This window comes from Cygnus atratus, chromosome 5 (genome assembly GCF_013377495.2).
Source record: "Cygnus atratus isolate AKBS03 ecotype Queensland, Australia chromosome 5, CAtr_DNAZoo_HiC_assembly, whole genome shotgun sequence".
In the NCBI taxonomy this organism is placed as follows: Eukaryota; Metazoa; Chordata; class Aves; order Anseriformes; family Anatidae; genus Cygnus; species Cygnus atratus.
In genome coordinates, this window is record NC_066366.1 from 41,860 (window position 1) to 65,627 (window position 23,768).

At 37.3% G+C, this 23,768-nt stretch overlaps 1 protein-coding gene across 1 annotated transcript in view; it reads right to left on the reverse strand.

The window, feature by feature from the left end:
• Positions 1-617: 617 nt before the first annotated feature.
• LOC118249749 (ovochymase-2) overlaps positions 618-23,768 on the reverse strand; it is a 32,315-nt gene continuing 9,164 nt past the window's right edge. Inside the window, exons 3-23 of the mRNA XM_050710832.1 lie at positions 17,503-17,602; positions 16,698-16,807; positions 15,939-16,030; positions 14,605-14,777; positions 14,323-14,418; positions 13,589-13,740; positions 12,735-12,930; positions 11,492-11,515; positions 10,027-10,117; positions 9,791-9,924; positions 9,211-9,351; positions 8,079-8,209; positions 7,586-7,679; positions 6,767-6,898; positions 6,286-6,366; positions 5,433-5,619; positions 3,899-3,971; positions 3,140-3,335; positions 2,570-2,721; positions 2,067-2,235; positions 618-1,637 (exon numbers count right to left, since the gene is read on the reverse strand). Coding sequence (XP_050566789.1) covers positions 1,615-1,637; positions 2,067-2,235; positions 2,570-2,721; positions 3,140-3,335; positions 3,899-3,971; positions 5,433-5,619; positions 6,286-6,366; positions 6,767-6,898; positions 7,586-7,679; positions 8,079-8,209; positions 9,211-9,351; positions 9,791-9,924; positions 10,027-10,117; positions 11,492-11,515; positions 12,735-12,930; positions 13,589-13,740; positions 14,323-14,418; positions 14,605-14,777; positions 15,939-16,030; positions 16,698-16,807; positions 17,503-17,593 — 2,538 coding nt within the window. The 5' untranslated portion in view covers positions 17,594-17,602 and the 3' untranslated portion in view covers positions 618-1,614. The remainder of the gene's footprint in view (positions 1,638-2,066; positions 2,236-2,569; positions 2,722-3,139; positions 3,336-3,898; positions 3,972-5,432; positions 5,620-6,285; positions 6,367-6,766; positions 6,899-7,585; positions 7,680-8,078; positions 8,210-9,210; positions 9,352-9,790; positions 9,925-10,026; positions 10,118-11,491; positions 11,516-12,734; positions 12,931-13,588; positions 13,741-14,322; positions 14,419-14,604; positions 14,778-15,938; positions 16,031-16,697; positions 16,808-17,502; positions 17,603-23,768) is intronic.

Here is a 23,768-nt window from a genome sequence, read left to right on the forward strand (position 1 = left end):
TTTGCAACCAGCAAGTGGTTTGATTCCAAAGACAATCCGATATCTAATGCTTTGTGAGCACATCTGTTAACTCTGATGACCATTGCTGAAGTCCTGAATACAAGTAATTGGAATCTCAGCCATTTTCATATTCCCTGCAGGCATAGCAACACCACACTACAAATATTGGACAAGTCATCAAGACTTCATTTAGACCTCAGTCTATATTTCCATTGCTAACCAAGATGAACCGACCTAAAATAATATACTTTACATAACTGATGTCAAACAGTCCAGTTAAATACAGACTTCACAAAAGTATAGTGAAAGCTTAAGCTAATGACTCAGATTCTCTTTTCTCTCAATCAATAAAAAAATATTGCAACCATGGAATTAAAGTGAGTGCATGGCTGATGCAAGGGAAACCTTTGATTAAGTATGAAAAGCATACCTCCAGCATCCCAGGTCGTAGAGATTATTGAAAAGTTGTGGGTAGTTGAGATCAGCATTTCCACCCAGCGCAGCCCTGACTTTGTAGAATTCCCTACATCCATAACAACTCATGTAATGTCTAGAAAATATCTTTCAGAGGAATTTTAATCTTAACAAGCCTTGAAAAATCTTGCAGAATACATGAGCTAATACATAGGGCTTCACACTAATGGACAATTCCACTGTGAAGGCAGACCAGAAAGTGGTGGTCGTGCAAGTCATCCTGGCTCACTGCTGATCCTACCTTATATCTCAAAAGCCTGAGTAGTTTTGGAGATGGTTATGCCTTCTCTGCATTTGGTAGCAGCTTTCTACAAGCACAGAAGTTCTTTTGATGCAGTTACATGTAGAAAAATTGTTACAACAATGGGCAATTGATGGAGTAAGCACATTCTAACTCCTCAAAACTGCATGACTTCTTTAAAAAAACGTTGCTTTTAAAAAGTAAAAATAATAGGTAAGAACCAGAAAAAAAATAGTATTTTACACTGTAATTCAGCTTCCTTGCTGGAGCAGCAGGTACCTTTATTACTGGTATGGCTGGCCAGGTTTTTCAGCTGAAAAGAGTATTTTAACACTCAAATTGGTCAGATCAGGCCTATAGGGACCTTCACTTCGGGCATATTAAAATGTCATTTTCACAGCAATTTGATTGACTCACATCACTAATCACTAGACAATGTTCTTCTGCTCCTCACAGATGCACTACTACTGCCACTGCCTAGGTCCTTTCAGAGCCAGAGGTAACACTCTAGTTGATCTTAATAGAAAGATAACTGACTACTCCTTCAGTTGTTTTACACAGGTGCTTATTTCATCTTCATTTTTGTTCTCTCCAGTGCTACATTCAAGGACATGCTTGACATCCAGTATATGGTGACTCATTTTCCCTATTGTTCCTTCTAATACAGACTGACAATGCCAGAAGCATGTGAGTAACTTTTGTATTTCCCAAGAACATACAGGTATGGTCAAAGTCTCTCTTAGATAAATAGGCAGTACAAGAATCAAGCTAAGTATCAGCTACTTTGTAATCTATTCACCAATCACAATCTAATATGCTTCACCAAATGTTGCTTCCAATGACATTTGCACTTTGGAAGTGTTTTACAATGTAGTCCATCAGAACTCCTCTTTTGACAGCTACACCATGAACATAGGAATATCTACAAGAAAGAAAAAAAAAAAAAACACCAGGTAAACTTTGCAAAGACCATCAAAGTCTGTCAGTAAACTCCTCGAAGTGGACTCAGCTGTCATCACGTGTCATTTCACACCACCCTACCTCCTCCAACCCTTAGAAATGAGGCAGCAAAGCAACAATAATAAAAAGCACTGTTCATCAGGAGGGGAAATGCAGTAAAGAGAGGAATAACAATACATCCTGAAGTAGTAAGATTTTCAGAATTGACTATTGATTTAGATTCACCAGCTTCTGGGCACTCAGCTAGTTGTATTTTAAACAGCCTAGATCTCAGAAAGTGCTAGACACCCAAGTATAAAAATGGCACCCTGGAAAAGGCCTCAAAAAGAGCCACTAGCAACAGCAAAAGGATTCATTTAATCAGTTTTTGCTTGCTTGCATTCATACATACCACTAGTATTAACACTCTGCTTGATCCAGTCCACAAAAACAGCAACATTTGTGTATACTCCTGGGTAGCTCTTCCTTCCGCAGCCCAAGCCCCAGCTAGTGATTCCATGAAGGGTATAAAATCCTGAGTCATCTTCTGAAGGACAAACTAATGGGCCACCAGAATCACCCTGCACAAGGACAAAGGAATCTTGTTACAATCCAAAAGCACTCCTTACATTTTTAAAAGATAACTTCAGCTACACAATAGGTTCAAGGCTGCTCATGTGTTTGAGTGTCTCTGTTTTTAAGGGCAGTGACAGAAATAACCTTTCGTCAAGGGATGTACCTTTTTATACAATATGAGTAATTAAAATCCTACTGTTAAGGTGTGTTTCACTGTAAATCACCTACAGCCTGTTTGCAAGAAAACAGCTCCTAGGGAGGTTTCAACACTCCCGTCTTTTCAGAACCCATCTGGCCATACCCCAAGTATTAGAAAGCAAGGTGATGTGTGCAACTTACCGCGCATGAGTCTTTGCCTTCTTCCGGAGGGAATCCAGCGCAGATCATCCTCTGAGTCACTTTACTGGGCAGATTTATGTAATAGGTCTGACATGTGTCAAGCACCAGGATAGGGACTTCCAGCTGATGCAGTTTTTTACTCTTTTCTCTGTCTTGAATAAAAAAAACATTTTAGAAACCAGCAGAGGTTTTAATTAATGATACATTGCCTGCCTCACCTGACATCACAAAGAATGAGAAACATCTCTGGGTCCCTTCAGCTTTTTCTTCCTCCAGAGCAGGACTGCTGTCCACAGTATATCTCTAGTGCTTTATACAGCCTGCTTATTTAAGGCTTCCAGAAAGCAGCTTTACTCTTCTCTTTTTCAAATAATCTAAATCTGTATTATCTGATTGCTTTACTCCTACTCAGATCCGCGCACGTCTAGCTGAGTTTACACAAGCAAAAACTTCTTAACAAATCAGTTCTCCAGGAACCCAAGTATAGATAGAATTAACATTACAACACAGAACAAACCATAAGAGACAGCCACAGCCTGATCAGCCCTCAAAAGGGCAAAGACTACATACCTTCTTCACGTGCTCCCCATCCTGTGACAATGCACACCCTTGAGGGCTGAACCACTTCTTCCTTCGCAGGGATACACACTGGCCGCACATAGTGGTTGAATTCTAAGGGCTCAGCCAGTCGCAGTAAAGCAATATCTGAGTCCATCGTGGTTTTGTTAAAGCTTGGATGTATAATATACTGCTTCACTGATCTTTTCTAGGAAAGCAAGGACATTGACATTTGCTGAGTGACTTGAGAATTTGAGTCTGGTTTTATAAATCTTCAGGACATTTGCACAATGTCTGAGGAGGAAGAAATATTTAAAAGCAGCTGCTGAAGTTACTGGCTTTCTTATATTAAGAAGTAAAGGTTATGCTTCTTGGACATGGATCAGGAAATGTGCAGGAAACTTCATCCACGAAATACAGGAAAAGGGTCTTGGAAAAACATTTGTCCAGTCTGAGCAAAGTGGAAAGCTGTGTCCTCATTATTTCTGGGAACTATTACCGAGCCAACTATTACCAAAATTTAGAAACAATACACTCCTCATTCAGACATCCTCCAGGATACTGAGCTTTACACTTCATTAATGGTGAAGGCACAGGTCTATGTTGATGCAAGTTCTCTGGCAGTCACATAAAAAATATTGTACAAATGCAGATTAAAACCAGCATTCAGGCTGTTAGATTGCTGCATCGTGAACAACTTGATGCATTTACACTAAAAATATATTTTGTAAGATTGATACGCTTTTTGTTATTAAGCAGAACTTATAGTACCTGTCTGTACCCTTCTTGTTCTGTAAGATCATGAAGTCCTGTGACCACCATCCATAGGTCTCTGTACAGTTCCCTGCCAAAAAAAAAAAAAAGATAAGCACGTTCTCAGGCTGGTATAACAGCATTCATAAAACTTGAGAATCTTATAGCCTCCCCCACCCAAAACAAATACTAGTGTCCTACATATTCCTGGACCAACACCACCTGAGGACCACACTACCATACAAATCTATGGAAATCTTCCCATTGACTTCAAGGAAGCATGAAACAATCTCATGATGAGGCCATGGCATATCTCAAACATGTAGTGAACTAACAGAAAGATAGGTTTTATAAAGACTAAGAGTGTCTGCTGCAGGACTCAAGGCCTGCATGGTCAATACCATCCAGGGATGGTGCTGGTCCCTATCTTAATGAGAAAATGGTAACCTATAAATCATAACTACTCATCAGATGATATGAAGAAATGTAACAGATACATTTCATTTCATCCTCTGTTATCTTAACCAAATCCTCTCAACCCCTTGAAAACCTGTCATAACTCCCTGATAAAATCACATTAAGCCATGTACACAAATTCTGATGTGATAGCAATGTGTGACAGAAAAATCCTCCTTATTGTGGCTCTTAGAGCAGTACTTTCAACACAGTACAACAATGCTCCAGACATAAAATCTTGCAAACTAATATTTAGAAACTTAAAAGCCAAAGTCCAAAATTCAAAACAGCATTTTCATTTCAGAGTCCAATAGAAAATATATATGTCTAAGCATCTTTGTCATTCTTGGCTTTTGAAAGCTTCCTCTCATTTTCAAGTAATTGCTACTTTATTTAAAGATCGGTCCAGAACATCTAGTTATCAGCAACCTTGGGAGGATTTTTATAAAATATTTTAATGACCCAAGACCAAAGGTATGTGAAGTTTAAATTAATCTACTTGTGATTCATTTGAAATTGGAAAACAGCCAGGTAGTTCAGCCTATGAGATGAATAATTAAAGTACATTTTTAAAATACTTTATAAGAGTCTGAAAGTCTCACAGACTGCCCTTTTGGCTTCTGTCAATAAAACCAGAAAGACATCCATGTAATCCGATTTAACAGATCAATAGCTTCCTAATAAGGGAATGGCACCAACTCTGTGCACAAAATCTTCCTTTACGTCCTCTTAGTCTATATAAATTTAGCAATTCTAAAACTTTTTGATAGGTTGATTCTACCTAGAGGAAATCATGCTCTGCAAATGACCCAGAGAGAAACTGCCTGAGATTAAGCGATGGATGACAAGATAACAATATCTTGTCATCTCTTCTGTAAACTGATCTGAAAGAAAACCAAGCCTACAGAATGAGGCTGCTGCCTAAGTAGCCACTGTAATGCTAATACATGTGTGTAGAGAAAAAGAATCCTGACTGAGTTGCAAGTACGTAGTAACCAAAACCATGCCAGCCTCCCTTGGCAGGACCACCACACTGCAGAGATGCACTGTGCAATTGCAGACATTCACAACAGAGGGTTCATCCCAGTGTACTTACTTAGAATTAAAGCAATGAGCAGCTGTGACAACCCATTCTTTGGAAAGGACAGCTCCTCCACAGATATGCTCATTTGAAATTTGTATGCTGACCTGCCAAGGCCATGAGTATGGTACTGCTTCTTCACCTCCAATTATCCTACTGAAGATGAACCTGGGCTGATTTGAAGGCACTCCACAAATATCATCTGAAACAGAAAAGACTCAAGAAGTATTTAGAAGTTAAGATTGGTAAAGAGCAGCCCATTTAAGAGCTACCCCTCAACTTCTCAGGCTCCCCTCCCAACACCTTTTTTGCTACATCTTTCAAATTTTCTCATTACAAATCATCTGCATGTTTAGAGATACCACGAGGAGATCTTTGCAAAAAACTGAGTTCACCAAGGTGAAAGCAACTGCTTATGAAAGGATTCTTAGATCCTATGCCACTTCAAAGGTTTTAGCCTCAGACCTACAACGAATATGGACACATTCCATTCTCCATAAACTGCTAGAGGTTAAAAAAAAAAAAAAGGAAGTTTTAGAACTCTGGTTATTAGTTTCAAAAACCCTGTACACCTTGCAATTATTTTCCAAGAAGCAGGGTGTAAAACTGACTGACAGGCTGTAAAAATGTCAGTGTATTGCTCTAAGTGACTTAAGAAAATGAAGGAAATAAGCAAAAAATACCTTCTATTATTCAAAAGCTAAAACATAGAAAGGTTACTATTCATCTTTTTATTTCCTCAACACATCTTAATGAAAAATCTTGGGACAACTCAGACTGCAGCCATTAAATATTTGGAGAAAACATCATTTAAGTCCTAGAGGTACTCCACATTCCCATGAAGAAAACATACCTCAGGTTGACATACCTGTTGTAACCTGTATTTCTTCTACAGTCATATCCATATCTTCAAAAACTTCTTCACTAGTTGAATTCAAAGTATCTAAATCTAGCAAATGAAAATAGCAAATGTGTTAGTGGGTTGTCTTGAATGATACTTTTATTTCTAAATTATTTTTATTTCCCTATTATCATTTCTGTAGAAGGAATAGATTTCTACAGCAGGGGCCTGTGTTATTACATCTTCACATGGTACTAAAGTACCATTCAAAATGTACCAAAATACTTTTACACAAAACAAAACCCTGAGGTTTGGGGCAGATCCATTGTTTCTCTTTACCTGCTCAATAAGTCCTTTGTTCAATGTCTCAATAGGTTCATAATATTTTTCACTGAAACTATGTATTATGCGAAAATCTCCTAGAACAAAATCATTCTGAATATCCAGATTCAGCACAGAGTCCTTTGTGCTGCCCCAATGAGGCAGTCTCCCAAGTTACTTCTATTACCTGTTACATGTACAAAAGAGATTGTAGCTTTGAATCCTTCAAAGGTCTCTGTTTCATCAGAGTGAAAGACAACAAGCATCAGAGCAGAGGAGCTTAAAACAGGTGCTGGTAGGTCAAATCCACAAGACTTAGCTAAAGATCAGAAAGCAAAGGTTCACAGCAGATTAGAAGGTAGTTTTTCATCCTTATCTCTTTCAACAGTCTGTGCATTCCAGCTGCTACGTAGGAAGGTGTTGCGCAAGATAATATTGCAACACTCATGCTCTTAGGTTGCCATTACATACAGAACACACTGGAAAATTGGTTTCCTTATTGCTGTTTCAGCACTAATATCTGCCAGTGCTAATCTAAGCAACAGCATCAATTAATGTTGAAAAGATTTGATTGGCACAGGTCTTCCTTTCTTTTGATATAAGCCAGGGGAATCTCCAGCAGGGTGGTAAGAATAACATGAATGCACATCTGGAGTGAAGAAAAACTGGACTCTGAAACCTGTGGGTTGCTTTCTGTTCCTGATCTGACCAACATAATTACTATAAAAACAAATTATTGTCTTAAATTCTTCTCTTCATTTACATGAATTCAGATTGCATTCCACATAGAACTTAAATACACCAAATAGTTATTAGAGGTCTTTGCCTCAACAAGTGGAACAGAAGAACCAATACATGTAAGTATTTTCAAGGTACTCAGACTGGTACCTACAACATCACCTGAGATTCTAATGTTGAACTTGATTTTACGGTGTAAAACAGGGCTACTGAAATTCATAGGACTAATAGTTCATCCCCAAAATATGTTGAAAATCAAAAGCCAAACCAATTTCCTCTTCTTTTCCCACATCTTCATACACAGTCACAGCATCATAAGAGCAATCTTCACTCTCTTCTACTTCAAAAGATTTGTATGTAAGCTTTACGTTAAAAAAAAAAAAAAAAAACTTGTTAAATTCACAAATTAAAATTCAATTATCTACAATAATGTCTTTAATAGTCTCAAAGATTCTTTTAGGGTCTGGTTTCTGTGGCATTCAGACCTCTCACAAGTGACACGTCATATTAAATTTGATAGAAAAATGTGTCAAAATAAAATGACACATGATAAACCAGAAAATCCTATTTTACTATTAACCTAAAGGAGAAATCAAAACCTTTCTGGCTTTTGGGATGGAAAGCAATTTCTTTTAACTGTATCCAGCAGCATTATTCAAGCTTATGTTGCTAGATCTTGTTTGTCCTTAGCTGCACATTTTCGTGTCAACTAAATGCTACCCACTTCCATTCTGTAGACACAAGAAGCACTCATATTATACCTTGATTACATGGTCCTCTGGCGCACAAATAATCCATTGACAGTCTGCCAGATTACTGTACTGTTCTGGATAGTGCATACTTTGTAACACTCCTTCTTCAAAAAGGACAGCTATGGACTCACAGCCAGAATCTGGAAATCCAGAGAAAAACAAAAATGGAGGCACCTCTTAAATCATTTGCAAAAAAATAAAAATAAAAATCGGAAAACCTCTCATGGCGCTTTCACACAATTGAGAAAGAAAACAGAAAAAGAGCAGCAAGCTAAATTTTTCTGCATGAAAAACATGCAAAGAAAATTTTTCATCTGTTCCCAGGTGGAACAGATTCAACCATGACAATAGCACTCCCCCTTTGCTACAGGCAGTGCACTGCAGACTGAGGTGCTTGTGTGCACTGCTCTCTGTGGGGAGAGAGGGACACAGGCATGTCAGAAGAACATTTGCTAGCTTTAGAAATGAAAGTGGAGATATAAAACACAACCATTGGACGTGTCTTCCCAATCCTTGCTACGCAGTGGCAAGGCCCCTCAGAGGGGATTTCTCCCTATACACTCCACAAAGGAGCCCTTACGCTACACAAAGGAAAGAAACTGGTTGGAAAAATTGTAGAAACAGAAACAGGTGTCTGTCTTTAATGGGATTGTCTAGACTCAGTAGATGGCCCTTGCACCTGCTCCCTAGCAACGGTAAACTGCTCTACACAGCAAACCTGAAAGCATTTTTTCACTACATATACCTAAGCATTAGCTGCCTCCCTCAGGGCCCCTACAGGAAAGCATGCTTGGAACTAGCAAAGCACCTTTCATCTGGAAATTTGCCACATTTTAAACTAGTTTTACTAAGTTTTAGAATATTCTGGAAGTAGGGAAGGAAATGAACTCTTACATGAAGTGGATGGAGAAGAGGCAAAGTAACATGAGGGCTTTTCTTAACAGCATCTATCCTCTCTCTTTCTGACATCCCAGTTTTTCCACAATGTCACACAGCTGCCTAAGCACACTTACCTCGTTCACTACACCATCCACTTTGAAAAAGTCAAAGGAACTCCCTCTGATTTATGTTCTCCTCCAGTTTATTTTTTCAGGGCACCACCCAAGAGCACAGACAGGTATATTACTAGACTTAGACTTACTAGGAAGTATATCTGGTGTAAGAGCTTTGTACATCAAAGAAAAACCAGTTCCATAATCCTTGCTGTCAGAAACAAACTTCAGCCTTATACTATTGGAGCCAATCAAAATAGGTAATGGAAGATCTCCTCCACAGAATTTCCCTGAAACAAGATATCTGAGAGTAATCACAGTTCAAAGTCTTTAGTCACTTGAGAAAACTTTGATGTACCATTTTTTGTACCTGGCTATAAAGAACTATAGATGAAAAGGAAATTGCCTATCCAATCCCCTCTATTCACTATTAATCCATTAGCCCAAATAAAAGAAAATAAAAATATTAAAAATAGAATTAAAATATTAAAAATTGAAAATCCTTGACACCATCAATTCACATGCTGACACAGCTCCCTAACAGGTATTCTTCCATTCTTTTCCTCTCACAACCTCTCATCGTTTAGTTTAGATCACGTCACAATGTGTTCGTTATGAAAACACAAGTAAAACATCATCAACTGCAATGTCCTCTCTAGGTTTAATTGCCTTTAGAATGAAAGGATATGCTAACAGATTATTTCAAAGAACAAGGGGACAGCAACTCACCAATAAGTCTGTTGTCTTTTGAATAGACTGATAAAGAATCATAGTCACAAAATGTTTCTGGCTCTATATCAAAGTGGGAAAAACGAAGCAATATATAATTTCCTTCCGGTACAAGTAGAGTCCATACACACAATCTGGAATGATAGATTTGTTCCTGTTGACAAAACTACAACGAAAAACAACCACACAGGTACCAGGAAGAGTTTCTGGACAAGGTTTCTGTATTGTCTACTCACTGGTGGTTTTGATAGAACTGTTTGAGACTTCCAGGAAAATGTAGTTCTCCTTCACTGTTTGGGAGCTTGCCATCTTGAACACCACAAAATGCTGCATTGCAGAGTAAAAACAAAATAGGAAGAATACATTTGCAATCATCTGAGAATATTGTGAGACTCAAGACTGCTCAGCAGTACCTTGTTACTGATGGCAGACTGTTGCTGGGTCTTTCCTGTCTTCTCTCTTTTATTTAAAATTACAGCAAGCCATTTTTAAAGCACAGAATTTGGAGGCAAAAACCAAGCACTGCTGGAGCCCTATCATATTTTACTGTAAAAATGGCAGTGTCTGCTTTTTACCTTGAATAAACTATTTGCTAAATTAAGATTTTGGTAAAAGTATTTTTCAGGTACAAAAAATACATATCATAAGACATTCATTGCTGTCCATTTATAATAATGTTCTTAGCTATATTACAGCAGGATACTTCTGTAACAGTACAACATGGTATTGGAAGAAGCAAAAGCTTTTCTGTTGAGATAGCTACTGCTAGAAACTACAACTACTTACAAAAATTGCCTCCTCTTGCCTTTCTTTCTCCTTGCCAAGGTAAGCTAGTAAGACATTTATCAACAATTTGCAGGAAAAAAAAATAATGAGTCATGTACTTTAAAGATTATCTTACCTAAATTGTCCTAGGAAGACCAGTAAAAATTTTCAGAAAGACACAGACAGCACTTAGACACCCAATGCTCATTGGTCTAAACAAGTCTATTGCAAACTGACTGCATGCCTAAGCACATTTGTCATCTGAGAAATTTCTAGATAGTAAAAACTGAAATTCTAAGATCTAGTTCACAGGAGTTACTATTATCCTTATGTGAAGTTGTATCTAGTTGAACTGTGCCCAAAAAGAACATAAACATGACAGAATCAAAACAAAACTTCAATTGTAAAACAAATTATATTCATATATGCTGGTTTTAGTTATTTTTGGTTTTGATTTTTTTTTTTTTACATTTCATTCACAGAAATGGACATCAGATAAGTAGATTCATCATAAACTGCTCAGAAGTACTATCAATGTATCTCATACTTCCTGTTTAGAATCTATATTGTTATACAGAATCAACCTCACTAACTGGATTTCTTGCATTGCTTGAGGCTCTGTTCTATATTTTTCCCATTAATCCTATTTACATTTCAATAAAAATATTGCTTTTCATATGTAGCTGTCTTCAGGGAAATTCCCTTTTGAAGTCACCAGCACGTAAGTAGTATCCTACATAAGTTTTTTTTTTTTTTTTTTACTGACCCAGAAGAAAAAAGTGTTTTTAAAGTATGCATTTATGCATTTTAAAGTGCATTGATGAGTCATGCTATAAATATGTTTCCTCCTTCACGGATTATATATCAGACTATTCAGGGAGAAGGCTAGTTATGCTCTAACATAGATAAAAGATTCTGAAAAAATATTGTACTCACGTGTAGAACTTTTCATTTTCAGGTCTAATAAGGGAGGAAGGGGGTGAAAAAAAGAATATATTACTGTAGTTTTGTATTCACAACATACACACTATTTTTAACAGTGTGAAATAGTAAGTTTATACAGCTAGCACTGACGCAAATTTGAATGCTTCCTGGGGACATAGCGCCTACAGTAAACTAGGCTTGGAACTAAAATAAAATTGCAAGTTCAGGCAATGCTAATTTCAGAATAAACAATTCTAGAGCAACCACTGCTAGAATTAACCACACATTGATAGGCCACTGCTCAATCTGAGCAGCACTCTCTCTGTACTTATGGGTTGAGTAGATATGATACATTTCAGGGAAGGATAGCAGAATCCAACTGCTTCCATCACATCAGGGACACAGAGACATTGAACCTGACAGCAGTTACAGTCCAGATTCTTTGCACCAGTGGAACAGTGTAAAAGAGTGGCAAGTGAAGCTAGGAAATTGTTATTTTTTTCCTCACCATTTTTTTTAAACCATTGACTAACAAAACCTCTCAAAACACACCTCCTCAGTTTTCCAATTCTCCACATACATTTTAATACAATCTCCTTTATCTTTTAAAGAACATAGCTCAAAATGGAAGAAAATATTAATTCAGACTCTTAATGCTCTGAGTGAAGTTAACACCTAGACATAATGTTATTTATATCTCCAGCTGCATGACTTTGGAAGTGATTGATAACTTTCATGCTGCTCTGCTGTACAGAGGACATGTAGCCTTTTGGGCAGAGTAAGCAGAAATGCTTCTGAGACCACGACTTTTGCCCATACAGTCAAATGCCCAATAAACACATTTTAGCAGAGGAAAATGATAAGCAACTTCAAAGAGGTGCATATGGAATTTCAGACATTTTCAACTGGTTAAATTTCCACTTAAAACCAAAAATACCAGGCTAACTGGCTAGCTGGATAAAAGGACCATCCTTAAAGGTAATATACAAATAAGTAATAATAAATAAATAAATACATATATCATCCAGTTAGAAGACAAAGTGGAAGAGAAACAATCGTTTACAATAATCTCAATTTGGTTTTGGCAATTACCAATCAGAACCATCTACTTAAAGGCATTGTGAAAATCTATGATACTTTGACAGGAATAATGGGATAATATTAGTACTGTATCTTGAAAAAGATAAATGAAATGTTGTTATGAGACAGAAGAGTTGTCACAAGTGAGAGAGAAATTACTGTGGAGACTTAATACCAGCACTCATATTTTCTTGAATCCAGGAAAGCACCGCACTGAGGTCTGTGAATATTCCTGGTGATCCTCTTTCATAATATTTCTTCTTCTCATTACCTATCCAGCCACGAGCACATCCCATCCCCCAGGAGATCACACCAGCGAGAATCCAGGCACCGTGCTTACGTCGGCACAAAAGAGGGCCCCCTGAGTCTCCCTGTAAGAACCCCCAGAACCCACAGCTTACAAAAGTGCATGCATACCAACCACTGAGCAAGCCTGTAAGAGTTTATTGAGTTGCCTTTTTTTTTATCACAGTAATAAACCTGCCACAAAACAGAATAGTCATTTAAAAAAAAAAAGGCAAAAAAAGAAAAAAAGACATCATATTTAGTCAGGATTTTGAGAGGGGGAGAGATTAATTCACTCTGAAATGCACATCTGCTGTGTTTCAGCATGAAAAAGGGAGTGAAGAGCTTTTCTTTTTCTTTTTTTCTAATTTTACATGACAAGCAACAATCAATTTTATCTCACTTCCTTCCAAGGCAAAACTTTCTAACTTCCTCCATACTATGTTAGCAGCATTCACTAATCAATGTTTATCAAGTTTTCTAAAGTTAGAAAGCTCTATGCATTACTGCACTGGGATACACTGTGAAATTGCTGTCAGACACTTATCATGCAATTCGCACAATAATTAAAATAGTCATATAATTAATTGCATTCCTCCATACAGAACTTTTCCAAGAATTCACACATCAAAATAAATATACCCCAAATATCACAATGTGCAGTGTATTTATTCACTTAGGTGCACAGAGCCTTGAGCTTCAGAGAAATACTTGTAAGTAGACAAGGCCCTCTGTTCAGCTGACCTGACAGGCATCTTTTCCTCCATCTGGAAATCCAGCACACATTATAGTGTCCCCTTGGATAGGTTTCTTTAAAGATGACAAAGCTCTTGAACATTCCTTCCTATTCAGAATTGGTAGATTGACTTCATATAAAACTTGAGGGAGTACTCCATCTTAAACAAGAAAAAAATGTTCATAAGAAATGCTGAGAGATGAACTTAATGTCACTGCTAATACACAAAGAAAAACACATTGGAAACTTGCTCTGGGCCATTTTATGTTTACAAGCATGTTTTGATAAACATCCAGTTTTGCATACATAAGCAATTTTACTTGAATAAACTTCAAAGTGTCTCCAACATGAAATACGGGTCTGTGTACTCTAGTGATCCATCTTGAGGTAATTCACAAGTAGACATAAAAGCTAGCAAAGATCCCATTTTGAGATTACAATTCTTATGACCAGTTTATCATTTCTTCTGGGCTGTCTATAGCCTATGCAAAGAAGCTCTTAGCTTCAGAAATAAGCTAACACTGCATGTTGGGACAGACATACTTCTCAAGTAAATATCTGAAACCAAACAATATGGTAAGAGAATGTTTGCTCATCTGAAAATAACTACCTGCTACACAGATACAAAGTTGCTATACAAGTCCTTGCCCATTGGCAAGAGAAGGATGAACAAAGGAAGCAAAGACTGACACAGCCAGTGTCAATGAAACTAGAATGTCTAAGAACAATTCCAGTGACTTACTCTCATTTAAACGTCCCCAGCCGCAAGTAGTACAGATATATCCTGCTTCAAACTTTTCACCTGGATCAGGAAGACATGCTGGCAAAACTGATGAACCTGCCACATATGGACATGAAGTTTCTTGATAAATATTTGAAAAAGGAACAACAAAAAAGTACTTTATTTTTCATCTAGTTCTTTAAAACTAATTATTTTTGTGGTGTCTGAAATATTAATCAGGCATTTGACAATTTATCCTTGCTTTTTCTTCTTCACATTTCCCATATTTAACTATGGTCTTACTGAAGCTGAAGGCTCCATCTAGCTTCAGAAGGGCAACGTCGTAGTTCATCGGCCTTCTGGGGTCAAAGTTTGGATGCTTAATGACATATTTAACGGGGAGTGTCTGCTCTCCACTCTCCCAGATCCTCAAATCATGCTCTCCTGCAGTGACATTCAAATACTCGAGTATGTTCCTGCAGAAGAGCAAAATAAAAATTCAACTATAGAATCTTCAAAACGAAAGTAAAAATGTAGTTATTTTTAAACAGAGAAGTTATTACTACTGATACTTAATACCTTTCATCTTCAGATTTTAAAGCATTTAAGATCTACAGTCAATATGCATGCCCTACAGTAGAAATTGAGAGATAAAACAACCGAGAGAAATACATTTTGCTACATTCCTGATTGTGTTTAAGAGGTTCGCTAAAGAACCAGCTCCTATTCTTGTGCTTAAAAATGTTTGATCACACTGCATTTTCAGAGGATGGAAAATTCGAGTATAGGGAAGTACAAAAAAAAAATAATACCACTTTTCTAGCATTCTCTGTTTATGTCTTAAAACGTAGTGAATCCTGCTTCGGGGTTCCTAGTACCAAATCAAAATGTACAGCAAGGAAACAAACAAACAAAAAAACAATCATGATGAACTTGCTATTCTGCTTCAGATTTATTCACCAACTTGATGAATTACTTTTGTGTCAGGAGGCTTTATGCTGATTCAGGTACTGCCAGTCCTTCTGTAATTAATAAAAACTCTCCAGTTATTATTGGCTAATTTAACCAAGATGTGGTCATATACTATTTCTGATACAGATCAAATGTAAAATTCTAAGTGATCTGTTAGTACAAAGATTCAGTATTAACTGCCAGGGAATTAGAATGTAGAATCTCAGAATCTCTGTGAAGCCACAACAGAATCAGGACTGAAACCTTGTGTTTTGTTTTTGTTTTTCAACTAATGCTGAATGTCATTAATGTCATCAGCATGCAAGAAATCAGTACTGTGTCCATTCACCATTTAATTGCACCTATGGTGCTAGATGCTACCTGTGAAAAAAAAATATTGCAATCACCTGATAATTATAATTAGGTTATATCTATACTAGATTTTTACCTACTCTTCCAAAATCAGTCTTCATCTCACTGTGTAAGGCTATCTTATTCTTAGTTTTGAAACATTCAAAGGTGGTTTTTTTTTTCCTCCTTTCTTGTTAAAACATGGAAAATATTGGTTACACATGAAAGAGCAGTACCTGGAAGTAATCTCCAAAGAAAGATGCTAAAGCACACACACTTTCATAATCAATGTTTTTCTGCACCTGCAATCTGCTCCTGAAATATCACATCCATACCTGTCTAAGATACAGTGAGCTGCTGTGACCACCCACTGAGCAGAAACAATGGTGCCTCCACAGAAATGCTTCTGCCTTCGTTTCAAGGAAACCTGTGTCACATAAAGAAGACTTTGCAGATTCACATAGCTAAGGTACATGCTGCACTTCAAGCAAAGATGCTTTCACAGTACTCCTACTTTCCTTGAGACTAAGAGATGCTAAACCTTGCTGTTTTCGTTGTCTATGACTTGACATCCAGATAAAAGCATCATACATAAATGCCAATTCACTGACTTATTCAACATGCTGTAAAGGCTACTGGCTAGTCGATAACTTTTCCTTTGTAGGTCACTGGGAGCACTGCAGAGCCCTTGACATCTATTCCAAAACCTTTATTCAGTTTGTAAGCTTAAATCACCAAGCACCATGAGGTACCCTATCTTCCGAAGTGCAAATCCATGATGCCTGACAATGGTTATGGGTGTTGGGGTATCCCATTTCTGAGCAGTTTCGCCCATGCATCTTTACATAGACTAATCTAAAGATGCTCTTTCAGAATTAATGATAAACAATATGCAAAGGTTTCTTAGAGAGCAGGACAGATTCATGTCCTCTCAGCCTGCTTCACTGCTTTTCACAAATGCAGGGTGGAGCTCAACAATATGTCATTAAGTGTCAATAAGCACAAAGTATACCAGTTTTCTTTTGTCATTTCTATGAATATGAAGAAAGCAAGGACTTTGTTCTGAAGATAAAACCTCATTTGCTTGTGCAAACCTGCCATGGATGTGAGCCTTGTTTCACCTGGCTCCCCCCAACAATCCGAGTGAAAAGGTTAAGGTAACTCCACGGATTTGTCTCATGAACTTTCTGCCCACACTTAGGATCTGAGGGATAGAAGGAGAAAAAGAAGGAATGATTTATTTTGGGTTGATGCTTTTCTACTTTTTAGCAGCATGAAGTTGGAAGGCATAGCCTAGCACAGAGGCACTAATGTACAATGTGTACATTTTGTACACAAATGTACAATTGTACACTAATGTACATTTGTGTACAATTACACAAATTAGTAAATCTTAATGAAGGAAATGGAACAACTGCAATCATTAATTGTGCCAAAAAGAAGTATGCTCTGGATTGTAAGATATAAGACAATGGAAGAGAAGACTCACTGTATTTTGTTTGCAGCCCATGGGTAACATGCTAAACCAGGACCTTCATTAACTTACTGCTAATTTGAGAGTATTTAATTTTATTTACTTAGTTATAAATCACATTTATTTAATTTTATTCATTCTGAATCATCAAGGAATCTGACAAAAGTTGCATAAGAATTACTTATTAAAAGTTAACTTTCAGTTACAGACTTGGATCTGGACAAAAGCAAACAATCAAAACCAGACAAGTTAGTCTAATGCTACCTTGTGCCTAGATCTACAAGCTCTCAGGGTTAAAACCCCACTGGGTGAAACTAACGCAGCTTCTTTATTTCAGCATTAACTCCTTTGCTTTTCACTGCGTATGAACAAAAGCTTTAGTACTTAGAAAACTCTTAAAGTTAGATGTGAAATTTTGATCCTACCTTTCTGAAGAACGAATGGTACAGCATGAAACTCTGTAATACAAACTATCCCCATCAGGAATAACGGCAGCTTACCAGGGGCAATGTGCATCTTGAGGTGCTAAGTGATGAAGTGAAAACAAGAAGAGTTTTTATAGAGAAAAAGAAGCCCAACTATTACACCGCAGGAGAACAACAATTAATTGAAGTAGAAGTTACTCATTAATCTAGACATAGGGCACTTAACTGGACAAATAAGTTTTCCAGATTTACCAGAGCATGATTCTTTTATAATTCAATACTGGTATTTGCTGTAAAATAGTAGCTGAAATCCCCCCAGAACTTGTTTTTTTCAAGCAAAATGACAGAACCAGAAGTTACCATTGCACGCTCTTCTATCAACACTTACCCAGGCTAATTTGCACACAGAACACACCTGAATAAAATATCAGTTGCTATTTGCACTGACGATTTCTACAGCTCTTGAACAGGCAATACTTTGTATTTCCTGTATATTTTATATTTAGCCAGTTTCAAAGACCTCAGAAACATACCAAGAGATTTTCACTTTGTTGACAGTATGCTGTGTTGTATGAGACAAAGATAGCTCCCTGTGTCAAAGCATCATTTTTCCAAAGGACTGGTGTTTACATCCCATTTTTAAAAGCAATCAAGGAGGACAGGGCTCAGCTTTTTAAAAATATTTCAGCTTTACTGCAGTCAGCAGCACCAGTCACTTTGATGACTAAGCTCCATTTTTAAAAGCAATTTAAGTGTGAGTCTCTTAGAAGAATATTTGAATCCTAAATAAAGGACACATTAGGAGCTAAATTAAGAGATTTCACAAAACAGAAACCGTAAGTTAAATTACCCTGTGAATTCATCACTTAAAACTTGTGTCTCATCAGTTTTAGCAGGTACTGCCTTAGAAATGACTGAATGAAGTGGTAATTACCATCAAAATATTATCCAAACAATCCTAAATCCATACGAAATATATAAGCACCAAGACAGACATTAAAGACATCGAGAGAATCAGCAGAACTAACTCTAGATGACAGAAGCAATAAGTTTCATTTGTACCAGAAAGGGAAAAGGATATTTATACCTTGGAACAAATAAATATTTATACAAGACAGCAAAAAGGATAGTTTTTTTTTTTCCCTTGGTTTAACTGGTTGAGATCCTCAGCTTTCCCTGTCTTTGTAAAACATAATTCAGTATTTCCACCTTAAACTATCCCACAAGAAACATAATTTTTACATGGGAGATGCATTAAACTTTGAAGACAGAGAGATACGAGGTGAACAATACATGCATGCTAATATGAGCTTCAATTTTGAACAGTTTCATAGACATAACCTATTAAAAATCTATTTTTTCCAAGATGCCAACAGGAAAAAGCAAAATATATCTGCTTTTAAAATAATTTGCAACAGTAATGAAACAGCTTCTCTTTTTGTGGTTATCATCCCAATGGAGAAGATTTACGTTTTTTGACTCTGCTGTTTCCCAAAGAAAACTATCTTATACCCAACCCTTCAGCCCCAGTCTACTGAATGTGTTCTATTATTTGACCAAGGATTTCACAATGCCTCCTACCCCCAAATCCTGCACCAGTAAACATCCCAATAATCATTTATGTATTTATTCAGTTCTAGGGTTTTGTTGTTCTTCTCCTCTGCCTGTCAGAGGAAACAGAAACAAGCTTTTACCCTGACTATGCAATTTCATAACAAGCAACTGAATACAAACCCTGTCATGGAAACTGTTGCTTCTTCTGTTATCAATATACAGAACTTCTTAAGATTGCAGTTTTTCTACTGGTTATGCAGCAACCCCTAATTTTGCAACTTCTGAAACCTGCATCACCAACATCGTTCCAAACAGACAGGACGAGCTGTAATCAAAAACTTTGAAGGCTGCTTTCTATCATTAATTCCTTTGTGACAAAACAAAAGTCCCAATCCCCAAAATCAGTTCTGTGTACTGTTGAGCTCTCTGGTTATCCACCACAATGACATCTCTTGGAATGATGCCATCCAACAGGATGATATAAAAAAAAGAAGAAAATCTCAGCATTTTTAAGTGACACTGTGCAAACATTACCTGTCACATTACCGATGAGAAATAGAAACATCCAGCTCACTGGCAAACAGAGAAACAATCAGCTCATTTCAAATTTATGACAGTGAGGCAACACTTACTACGCAGCAGCCAAAAAGGTCAGAAAGAAAAAGCACAGAATGGCATGTTCTGTACAACCTGCCCTTCGTCTGGGATGACAAAACAGGAGTGCAGCCTTTCTCGTCTAACTATTCTTTGTTTTCCTTTTTCACTACTGATTTATCTTTCTCCTTCTGAAGCCGCTATCTTTATACTGTGTGCACAGACAGAGGCACCAATGACTTTATCTACTTTTCTCACTGGCTAGCTGCTGTTGCTCCTAAAACTTGCAGCTTTGGCAGGCAGCACCACCAGCATCGTTCCTGAAAGAAAGGCAAAGGTCAGATCTCAGACTTCATCTCCATCCACGCGTGTGCTCTGAATCCCAGTGCAGAGCTAGCTACATATCCCGTTAGCATCCTGTATCTTCATAGTAAGACCAGTCAAAGCCACTAAATCACCTGTTTTCCAAAATTACTGTGTGCTTGAAATCTAGATTTGATCCCCATTTTAGCAGGTAGATCCAGTCCCTAGCCACAGAGTAACAGCACAAATCAATAACATTCCGTCTGTCCTGTCTCTTCTTTTGCTGTACATTTGATTTACAAACATTTTATTCTCCATAGGATACAGCTTAATGCTGTAGAAATGTATATAGCTACTTCTTCCTATGAGGTTATTAAACAAAAAAAGTACAAATAAGTTTAAGACTGGAAGAAGGCAAAGAATATAGATAACATTCGTCGTCAGAACCTTCCAGAATGGTTGCTCAGTTCTTCTGGTCTGGGGGGGTGGTTGGGGCTGGTAGGAGGGAATGCAGGCTGCTGTTCAGTTAAGGTCAGTGGACCACTGACACGACCAGACTGAAAAATGTAAATACATAAATAAATTTCAGAAATTATTCTATTCTGACTAGAAACGTTGTTTCATGTTTTTCCATCCATCCAATAGGAAAGGTGGAAAATAACAGTGACAACGTGAAGTTTAAGAGAAGAAGAGATAAGGAGTGAAGGATGGAGGAGGATGAGGATGGTAACATAAGCAGCAAATGCTGGTTAGTAATTAACCTCTTAGAAGATCACTACAAAAGAGATATTCAAATAGGAGATTTGTTTTGTTTTGTTTTGAAAACACTGGCTTGTGCTTTTAAGGGTCACCGGTCATCTGAACTGTTTGCAAGGTCACGGCTTGAAAACTGGAAAACTTGTTCGATAAAATGAACAATTCTGTATTTTGAAAATGATATGGTTTAAATATTAAACTTCATAAAAGTTATAATTAGTGTATTACATTTATGAATCCAGTAGTTCTTAACTGAAAACAGAACCAAATATTTTAATTAAGGTTCAATAGGAAATAAATGTATCTCAGCTTTCCAAACTCATTTTTCAGCAATTTTAGCCTACTGTAATTCCAATTACTTGATTCAAATCATGCTTCAGTCGGATGTAAGAAAATCAAGTTTAACTCTCATTATTCCATTATTGCCTAACATTTTCCCAAAGTAAAAGTAATTTAGATGCATATAAAAGACACTGCATGTAACCAGCACAAAAACAGTGACTTCATTTTTAATGTGCATAAAAACAAACCACACACAAACCCACACGCGAATGGTTAACTTTTTGTTCACTTTTTTCAGACAAAACCTTCATCTTACTTCAGAGAGCAATGTATTGAAAAGCTGAAGGAGTTCCCTCCTTGAAATCATCCACTCCTAGAGTCAAAACGTTCAGTAATTCATCTACTCACAAACATCTTTTCTCCTCTGCCTCCACAAATTACGTCTCATCTCAGAGCAGAACCATGCTATTCTGCCATATTATTATACCTTCAGCTTGGATTTACATGGCTGGGATTCGTGTACTTTTAGACCAGCAGAGGTCATTCAATAAATTTGTTTGACCTCCTGCATACTACAAACCACAGAGTTTCACCTCAACATTCCCACATCAATCCTGCAGCTCCTAGTTCAGCTATTTTATGATTTATGATTATAGCTAAGCTTGGCAAACATTGCTGAAAAGATCTACAAACTAAAATTTTGCTAAATAATGCTCATAATGCTATCAACTCATTTTCCAGAAAGATTCATACCCATGTTTTTTTAGTCAGAACATTTTTAGGAAGCCAGATTTTGACTGAAAATTAAGCAAAGAAATATTTATAAAAAATGGCCAGAGATAAAAGTGTTCAGCAAGGACCATCCTGACCATTCTGAATCTATTAACAAAAACAGTGCTGATGATAGATTGCTACTCTACGAAGGACAAACTGTTAAAAACACACAAGGCAAATTCTTCACAAGTGATAAGTATGTTTCCATTGTGCTTGTAGGTTCACAGTTGCTTTAAACCAACCCAAGTTCAGGTTGCTACCAAAAAGACAGCTGTGCCAATCTCCAAAAAAAGCCCCTGTTGCTACTACTCCCCTTGTGGTAGCCCCAGTTCTGGTCAGGCTGTGAGGAGAGCTGAATACTCTTCTTTTTTAATGTAGCTGGATTTGATTTTATAGCTGGATTGGCTTCTTGATTAAAGCTGTTACTCAAAAATTGAATGCTTGTGCCAACGCAAAGGAGGAGGAATGAATGCATGCATTAAACAGATCAGTTCATTCTTTTTGATTGCAACCTCCACTTTTGATTGCAACCACCATATTAAGAATACCTAAACCAACCATGAAACTGAAGCCAGACTGGACTTTAGACATGATATTGTCCTAAAACCAGACTTAGAGTTTTCAGTTCTGTTCTAAGCTTTGCCACAACCTCCTACCTGGTTCTGGTTAGCAAACACATCTGAGCTGAACATTCTGCGATATTTAACTCTCAACTACCACACTCTGGGAACTAAAAAGTTCTTTTTCTTAGAGCATGAAGATCCCTGAAAGGACAAAGCATCCTAATACATTTTTAGCACCATAACAAAAGTTAAAGGGCACGGTCACCCTGTATCTCCATAGCTCCAACACGATAGTTGCTACCACCCCTGCACAGCTTACATCCACTCCTCATCCTCCCAAGTATTAGTCAGCCCAATATATCAAATTCCCTTAGATACAGACTACTTTCTAAGACTTTGCGTTCATCATTTCCTCCCCCGCTACCACTGTGCTCCCATTACAGCCTTAAGCACAACTGAAAGGGCCAGTGTTCTTGCCTCACAGAGAGGCATTTAGTTATGTTTTATTGCTTCTAATTAACTAAGGCAAGGACTCAGAGGGAGCAGTAAAACAAGAAAGGTTGGCTTTTGATAGTGTCTTTACTTTAACTTGCTACACCCTTCTAAATTCTTAAGTTGACCTGTCAAGGCACAAAACAAAGCTCACAATAGCAAGAATGTTCAAAAGAGTACTTGGTAGAATAAAAACCCACAGAAGAAGTGACCCAAAACTTTATTTCTCCGGAACATTTAGTCTTTATTTCAAACTTCTGGATATGTATCAAAATCTATTTGTGTTTCCTGTGCAAAGAAAAAGTGCAACTTCAAAAGAAAATGCATTAAGCTTTTTTCCATTATGCAAAGCAAAGCGGAATAGTTGCTATACTAGCCAAAAGTGACTGGAAACCAAAAGAAACAACACCTGCTAGCATTTTCCCACTTTTCACAGTAGCTCTGTTATTCCTGCTCTCAGAATTCAGCAGTATATGAGTATTGCAGATGTACACTCAGTTACTTGTATCTATAATGGATAATGCTGTGAAATACATTTTCCCTCTGTAGCTAAGCCTTCTAACTGATGATGATTTTACCCTTCAGAGTAAACAAGATCAAAACCAATCAAGGTGAATGATGTCAACAAACGCAAAAATACTGCAGACTATAAAAAGCATAACATGTTAAGAAAGAGGCCATAGCTTTCCTTGGATAAAGTCCAGCCTTAGACCTAGAGCATAACTGATTAATTGGTAAAGGACAAATGAAGAAAGAGAAAGGGAACAAAATTTGGCTTAGCTTAAGTATTTGGCCAGAGTATCTCAAAATGCTTCGTAAGAGAAGATCAATACTACCCTTTTTTAGCTAAGGAAAGACTGCGGTATGTACTAAGGAAATCAGTGCTGGTCAGAAGTACCCTCGTTGCTTAGCTCCCAGACATATAGCATCCCCTCAGGAAAGTATTGT